Source organism: Geotrypetes seraphini, chromosome 3 (assembly GCF_902459505.1).
Source record: "Geotrypetes seraphini chromosome 3, aGeoSer1.1, whole genome shotgun sequence".
Lineage (NCBI taxonomy): Eukaryota > Metazoa > Chordata > Amphibia > Gymnophiona > Dermophiidae > Geotrypetes > Geotrypetes seraphini.
This window is the reverse complement of record NC_047086.1, coordinates 68,002,432-68,011,017: the sequence shown is the minus strand read 5'-3', so window position 1 is coordinate 68,011,017 and position 8,586 is coordinate 68,002,432. Positions and strand designations below refer to the sequence as shown.

Sequence of the window (8,586 nt, the reverse complement as noted above, 5' to 3'; positions counted from 1 at the left end):
TCCCTCTCCCGACGGGGCAATCTACTGGTCATAAAGCCCCAATCTCGCTAATAGATACAGTTGGAAGGCAACAGCGACTCAAGCACCAAACTGCAGAGGCAAATTCGCGGCTCTCGGGGTCCAAAATACGCTGATGGTGGGAACGGGATCGGGAGCTTACCCCACCGACGTCTGCTCAGCAGCTCGACATCACGTGACCCCCCGAGAGCCAGATTTTAAAATCAGATTTTATATCCTGCCCCAAATCTGAGATTAGGCGGCCAGGAGTACGGTATTCCAGAGCAAAGAAGTTAAATTAGCAAAGGCATGTGACCTCCAAAGAAATTTTGATAGGGGGAAGGGGGAGGGGAGCCTAGCAACACATTATTATGAGATGAGGAAACTTTCATTGTGAGTACAGAAAATAAGTGAGTTGGCTATGTGGGAAGGCAATACAGTATGACTTGCCTGATGGGCCAGCAAAGAAATCTTAAATTTAATTCTGTTTGAGATGAGTAGATTTTACCAAGGGGGTGGGGCTGTATTCTGAGCAGTGGTGTACCTAGGGGGGGGGGTGTGGGTGGCGGTCCGCCCCGGGTGCACTGGCCCAAGGGGGTGCACAGCTGGTCTGCCACAGGGGAAAGGCTGCCATTGCTGCAAAAGAAGCCGGCGCCAGTTCTCCCTCCCTCCGAATTCGCCCTGCTTCTTTTCCCATGGGCCGACCAACTTTAGCCGTCCGAAGTCAATTCTGATGTCGGAGAGGACGTTCTGGGCCAGCCAATCGCTGCCTGGCTGGCCCGGAACGTCCTCCCCGACGTTAGAATTGACGTCGGACAGCCAGAGTTGGTCGGCCCGCAGGAAACAAGCAGGGCAAATTTGGCGCTGGCCTGTTTCCGATGGCCAGTGGCAGCCTTTCCCCGACGGTGGAAGCATGTTAATGGTGGCGGCGGTGGCATGGGGAGGGCAGGGAGAAAGAAAGAAAGGGGGGGAGACAGGGAGCCAGAAAGAAAGAAAGGGGGCAGGGTGAAAGAAAGAAAGAAGGGGACAGGATGAAACAAAGAAAAAGTTGGGGGAGGGAATGAGGTCTGGAGGAGAGAAAGCATAGGGTTGAAAGAAGGGAAGAAATATTGGATGCACAGTCAGAAGAATAAAGTGCAACCAGAGACTGATGAAATTACCAAACAAAGGTGGAAAAATGATTTTATTTTCAATTTAGTGATCAAAATGTGTCCGTTTTGAGAATTTATATCTGCTGTCTATATTTTATACTATGGCCCCCTTTTACTAAACCGCAATAGCGGTTTTTAGCGCAGGGAGCCTATGAGCATCGAGAGCAGCGTGGGGCATTCAGCGCAGCTCCCTGCGCTAAAAAATGCTATCGCAGTTTAGTAAAAAGGGAGGGAGTATATTTGTCTATTTTTGTATAGTTGTTACTGAGGTGACATTGCATAAAGTCATCTGCCTTGACCTCTTTGAAAACCCGCGGAATATAAATGATAATTAACATTTTCTCTGTGTACAGTGTGCTTTGTGTTTTTAAAATTTTATTGTTGGTAGATCATTTTGACTTGGCCACGAAGATAAGGGGGAGGGAGGGAGGGGAGCTGCTGAAAGACATCTAGTAATCCTTGCAGGCTTGACTGTGCAGGGAATTATTTTTGTAAAATCATGTTTTGTTATGTGACTGGCATTATTTAGACTTTAATTTCTATGAATGAATAGAATGAAAATGCTATAAAATTACTTGCTTGTTTTTATGTGCATGCGCTGAAGGAAAGTGGAAAGAGAGTGGGCTGAGGACGCTGAAAGGAAATGAGAAACAGAGAGTGGGGAAAAGACGCTGATTTATAAATTGACAATTGTACAGAATATTGTTTCTTTTTATACTTTAATATAATAAGTTCAATATAAAACAATTCAAGGCTTGTGTGGATGGAATCAAGTGGTTTGTGAGGATGAGGACCGAGCTTACAGGGATTAGTCCAATAAAATGGTATTTTCTTATTTCTCATTATTTGCTTTATTTTTATTTGTTAATTTGTAAAGTGGTGATTGTTATGTATCAGTTTTTTCAAATTTACATCTACTGTCTTTATATTTTGCACAGTATTAAAGGACCTGTATTACTGTTTTTGTGGTGTTGCATTGTATGCAGAGTCTGGTTTCTTGGCAGTTCAGTTTAACTTTTGTCTACATATTTCTATTTTTAGTTTGTGATTATTCCATATTGGGCGAGGGTGTATCTGTCTGTTTGTTTGAAAGGGACATGGCTTTCTGATAGCATTGACTGTACAGGATCAATTGACTGTACAGGATCTGGCTTGTTTAGTTTTACAATGTATGTGTTGGTGTTCTAGTGCTCACTGCAGTGTTTAAGATGCTGCCTTTTTGTAGGTACACTCTTGTGCGATATGTGGATTGTTACTAAAAATCATATTTTTCATATAGATGGGGGGGTCAAAAAATGATGGGCCCCGGGTGTCACATATGCTAGGTACGCCACTGATTCTGAGAAAGGCTCAATAACCACCTGACTATGAATAAATCTATATCTATTTAATTTATTTATTATAATATTACAGTATTGCATGGAATATGTCATACCAGTTTCTTCTTTTTATCCCAATGTGTATCTATCTATCTATTAGGGCTGCACATTGATTAATTGTGATTAATTACAATTAAAATATTTAATCGCATAAAGCATCCCCCCCTCACATTTCCTTCTATATTCATACAGTGGCAAATATAGACAGCAGAAGTAAATTCTCAGAACCAACATGTTTTAATTACTAAAATGAAAATAAATCATTTTTCTTACCTTTGTTGCTTGGTGATTTTATTTTCTAATCATTTAAAATCACCAGGCTGTCTATATCTGCCACTGTACAAATATAGAAGGAAATGTGAGGGGGGCACGCTTTATGTAATTAAAAATTTTAATTGCAATTAATCACGATTAATCGATGTGCGTGTAAACAGCCATTTCTTGCTAATTTGTATTCTTCAGGTTTATCCTGTGCATGCCCTGCAGAGATATTTAGAGTTAGTGCCCCCTTGTCCCTTCATCACATGTGCTGGAGTTGGAAACCCTAAGGATTGGAAAGACATGGACAGTGGTTCTATGCACATATTGTACGCTACTGTGTGTGTGAAAATGCATGTGTACTTGCATTGTGTAGGTGAAGTACTGCATTTTGAATGTTTGAAGGGTGGCGGAACCAAGGCTGGATTAAAGATCTCTTCCTCTAGGAAGGAAGGGGAGATTTGTTCAGAGATGTTTGGAGGTTGCATAGAAGAAAACCTGTACACTGGCACTGGTATGGTAATCTTTGTTGTTTTGAATGTTAAAATAAAAGAAAAAAAGGAAATAAAGTGGAACACACACACATACACACACACACATATACACATAAACACACACACACACATACATACACATATACATGCACACATAAACACACACACACATATACACATAAACACACACACACACATTCATACACATATACATGCACACATAAACACACACATATATGTACACACACATATACATGCACACAAACACACACACACATATACATACACATATACATGCACACATAAACACACACATATACGTACACACACATATACATGCACACAAACACACATATACATACACATATACATGCACACATAAACACACACACACATATATACACATAAACACACAAACAAATAAACACACACACATACATACACATATACATGCACACATAAACACACACACACATATACGTACACACATATACATACACATATACATGCGCACACACACACATACACATGCACACATAAACACACACAAACACATATACGTACACACACATACATACACATATACATGCACACATAAACACACACACACATACACATATACATTGATACATAAACACACACACATACACATATACATGCACACATAAACACACACACACACACATATACATGCACACATAAACACACACACACATACATACACATATACATGCACACATAAACACACACACACATACATGCACACATAAACACACACACACATAAACATGCACACACACACACACACATACATACACATATACATGCACACACACACACATACATACACATATACATGCACACATAAACACACACACACACGCATACATACATACATATACATATGTAGTTGTTGCAAACATTTTTTTTTTTTGGGGGGGGGGGCTGTAGGAGCAAGGGTTAGGACAAAATGTAAAGTCTGTGGTCCTGGAAAAACTACTTTGTGACAAAGAAAACAAGCCTTAGATAACATTTTTTATTTCACATAGAACTGTTTGCCTTGATGCCAAACAACTTTTATTGTTATCTGCAGCCAGTTGCCTGCCCTTTCACTGGGTTTCTATTTGTAAGTTTCTGAATCTATAAATGGAAACACTAGCTAACTTGGAGTTAGCACTTGGGCTGCCTGATAGAATGCACCAGCCCAACTTGGAAACTGCCGTGATATAACATGTAGTCAAATTCAGTGATTTCAACCTCGGACCTATCAGCAGGTCATGGAATTAAGGAAGAATGAAGCAGGGACCTCATCAAAGCTTTTGAAGAAACTGACAGTAAGATATAATATTGGTAATTGTAGAGATTGTTAAAAGGTTAGAATAAAGCCTTTGCTGTAGGTTGGAAAGGCCAGCAGTGTTGTATATTTTTAGTCCTACAGGTGCGAGAAAGAAGCACGGTAGACGGTCCACTAGGGAATCCAGCATGGAGCACAAAACAACAGGTTAAAAACTGATTTTGCCACCAAGAGCAACTACAGCTGTTTGACACTCAAAAACATACCCAGGACTGTAAAAGCTTTTTGCTGGACATCTTCTTGTTTGAAAAGCATACACCGGACACCAGCTTCAGTTACTTTTGATGGCAAAAGCAGTTTTTAACTTCAATTAGTTATATGCCGCTGAAGAAGCCGCACAGGGGCTGCTCCTGGGAGCATTTTCCAATAAACGTATTCATCTTCATTTGGTCTACCTGTTCTCATGTGCCCCATATTTTTAATCTTATGACTTCTTGAATCAAAACTATATCCCATTTTTGCAAATCTTTTTGCTTTCTTATCTGCAAAAATTTGGAATGAGCTTCCTTCAGAGATTAGGTTATCTCAAATAACAACCTTTCGAAAAAATGTTAAAAAAACACATTTATTTCCAAAATCTCTGGTTGGTTCTTCTATTTCAAGATGAGTGCAGGATAGAAGTTATCTTATTTCCAGTTGTACTTAAGAAAATTTATTAACCGAGTCGAGCCCTTGTACAAGGGATGAATTGGTATATAAAGTAGAGAATTGGATTCTTTAGTCAATAACTTTGTTTTTTTAATGATTTTATTGTTCAGTAATTTTCTTAGATACCATTCGTAACAATATGTAATTCGGTGTTAAATATTCCCCCTCTTTTACAAAGCCGCGCAGCAAAAGCCCTGAAGCCCTTTAAATCCCTATGGGCTTCAGGACAGTTACCGTTGTGGCAGCCGTTAGCATGGCTTTGTAAAAAAAAAAAAAAAAGGGGGGGGGAGGGGGGAATGTGTTTAATCATATTGTAAGAACATGAGGGAGACTTTCTGAAGCTTATATCTAGTACAAGTATCTTTAATAATCAGGTTCCATGCCTGTAATTCTTCCTGTAGCTTCATCATGATTCTTTATCAGTCTGTGTTTTATAAATAGAATAATGCAGCTAAGAGTCTGCTGTTTCTTAAGTCACAAATAAAGCAAAGAGCAGAGTGGAGGCTGAGCCTGAACATAAGTATGCTAATATAAATTGGCAGTTGGAAAAGTTTGTTGTTCCTTTCTTTTATGTAGCACTTATATGCAAATTTTGTGCTGAGTGGTGTAAAAAACAGATTTGTTGCTGCTTATTCTAGAACTAAGCAATGGATTTCTCCAACCCCTTCTTGCTTTGCTCCAGGTCTCTCCTCTCTCTCTCTTCCCTCGGTTTCTCCCTTCCCCGGGTCCAAGATCTCTCTACTTCTTTTCCCCTCTTCTTTAATCCAGGTCTTTCACTCTCTTTTCCCTCCCCCAAGGTCCAGCATTGTTCCCCTCACACCTCCACAGGGACCTGGCACCTCTCCATTTCTCCTATTCCTACCCCCAGGCACAGGCCTGGCACCTTTCCATCATGCCCACACCACCTCCGGATCTGGCACATCTCCATCACTCCCTTTACCCATGCATGAGTCTGGCACCTTCCCATCATTCTCTCTCTCCTCTTGGGGATTTGACACCTCTCCATTAATCCTCTCAACTCCCATGATCCAGCATCTTTCTCTTCCTAAAGCCACTGGTCCAGACTCTCTCTCTCTCTCTCTCTGCTTAACCTCTTCTGCAGGTTTCTCCTCTGTTTCTTCCCTCTGCTCCCCCTTCCCAGGTCCAAGTTCTCTCACTTTCTCTTCCCCTTGTCTATATTCCAGATCTCTCACTTTTTCTTCCCTCTCCAAGGTCTAGCTTCTTTCTCCCCTCCAACTCCTTGTAGGTCTCTCTACATCTCATCACTCCCTCCGTCCTTCCCTTCCCCCACTCCTTCCCCTCCTCCCATGGATCCAGCACCTCTCATGCCCTTCTTTCTTCCCCATGCCACCCTACAGGTTTGGCACTTCTCACTCCCTTCCTTCCCCTGCCTCCCCACAGGTTCATTAGCTCTCACTCACTCCCTTTTCTCCCTGCCCCCCCCCCCCCACAGGTCCGACACCTCTTACCCCTTCCTCCCCTTGCCTCCCACAGGTCTAGAACCTCTCACTTCCTTTCTCCCCCTGCTCCCCGCCCTAGTCTAGTGCCTCTCACTCCCTCCCCCTGCTCAGGTCCAGCACCTCTCACTCCATTCCTACCCCTGCATAGGTTTGGCAGCAACGACTCCCTTGCTCCCACTACCCTCCCCACAAGGTATGATACCTCTCACCCCCTTCCTCCCCTGTCCCCCAATAGGCCAGTACCTTTTTCTCCCTTGCTTCCCTGCCTCCCCACACAAGTCCAGTACCTCTCAATCCCTTCCTCTCCTGACTCCCCTCTTCCTCCCTCCCTTCCTTCCTGCCCTCCTACATGGGTTCAGCACTCTCTCTCACTCCCTTTTTCCCCCCCTGCCTTGACCCTTTAATCTCCCTCCCAACCACCACAATGCCTTTTCCCCTCTCCCCAGCCCAAGGCCAAGGCACCCCCCTCACCAGGCCCTGACTCTGTTCTCCTTCCCTACCCCATTATGTCTCCTTCCCCAAGGGCCTGCCTAAGTACCTGGTGGTCCAGCATGAGCTTTTTTCTGACAGTAGCGTGACCCTCTCATAGCAACTCAATCTCACAATGCCCATGCTTCCTCCATTCTGCCATGTACAGGTAGGCCCCCCCGGGCATACTGAAGTACCTGGAGGTCCAGTGGGGGTCTTCATAGCTGGAGAACAGTCCTCTCACTCCTGCCTCATGGCTCACTTTTAAAATTGTCAGTGTCAGTGTGGTCTGCAATGATTTTAATACCCTTACTCTAGACTGTGGCAATCTACTTTCCACTTGCTATAGCCATTCCAAAGTGACAGTAAAAAAACATTTAGTCATAAATGGAGTCCTTGGGGTAAATTTTAAGAAAAACAAACAAACAATCTATCAAGTCAGTTTTCTCAGTTCACCAAAGAATAGAGTTTGAACAAGGAGAGAACAGTTGGATGAATTCCTTAGATGTCTGCTGATTCACAATTGATACTCCACTTTACACTCTCAAAGATCCTTTCCAGTCCCTACTCTGTTAGGCTAAGCTAACTGAAGGGACCTCTCCTTTCTGAAAGCCTAGCTGATCATGTAGAAAGGTGCTTCCATTTTGGGCTGCTGCTTGACATCTTTGAACTTCCTGGGCTGAGGGTCCCTGCGAGAGTCCCCCAGATCCAGATTAACAGGGTCTTTTATAGTTCATTGCATTGCTGAGGTTATCATCTCAAGCAAGTGGTCTTTACTAATTTTTAAGTTGGGGCCACTTTGGACAGGGCAGGATTAATTCATCGAGGGCCCCTAGGCACACAAGTACATTGGACCCCCTGCCCCGCCCCGCCCCACCATGCGCCCAGGCGGAAACAGGAAGCTGCGTCAGAGGGAAGCTTTGGGCAAGCAGCATCGCTTGCACAATTACAATTCCCATTGCCTTTCTTACCTCCGTTGCTTGCTTGTCTTACTTTCCGTCAATTGGGGGGGCTGCGTTGCCAACTGGGGGGCCCATGTTGCCGATCGGGGGGGCCTGCGTTGCCAATCGATGCTGGAGGGGTTCATCGCCGTTTGGAAAAAACAATGTTGATGCCCTCCTTCATCGGGCCCCCTTGACCATTTCAGGCCCTAGGCACGTGCCCACTTGGCCTATTAGTTAATCCTGCCCTGACTTTGGATCGAAATAAGATGAAGGAGAGCTATCAAATATCTTCCTAGGGAGGGCCATGACACTGTTGACCAGTGTGTGCCCGTGACATCTATATCTATCATGCCACAACAAACTTTTCATTCAAGGTATCCTTAAGGAGATGGGCATTTCCAAATGCATTCTCTATTGGTTTGTCCTTTAAGCA

At 43.4% G+C, this 8,586-nt stretch overlaps 1 protein-coding gene across 4 annotated transcripts in view; it reads left to right on the top strand.

Annotated features, from left to right (window-relative positions):
* Positions 1–4,459: 4,459 nt before the first annotated feature.
* The window catches only part of MLIP (muscular LMNA interacting protein), a 163,924-nt gene continuing 159,797 nt past the window's right edge, over positions 4,460–8,586 (top strand). For 3 of the 4 annotated variants that reach the window (XM_033939978.1, XM_033939975.1, XM_033939974.1), the window contains exon 1: positions 4,460–4,613. In XM_033939978.1, the coding sequence (XP_033795869.1) occupies positions 4,557–4,613 (57 nt within the window). In that variant the 5' untranslated portion in view covers positions 4,460–4,556. The remainder of the gene's footprint in view (positions 4,614–8,586) is intronic. The other variant, XM_033939977.1, reaches the window with a different exon arrangement.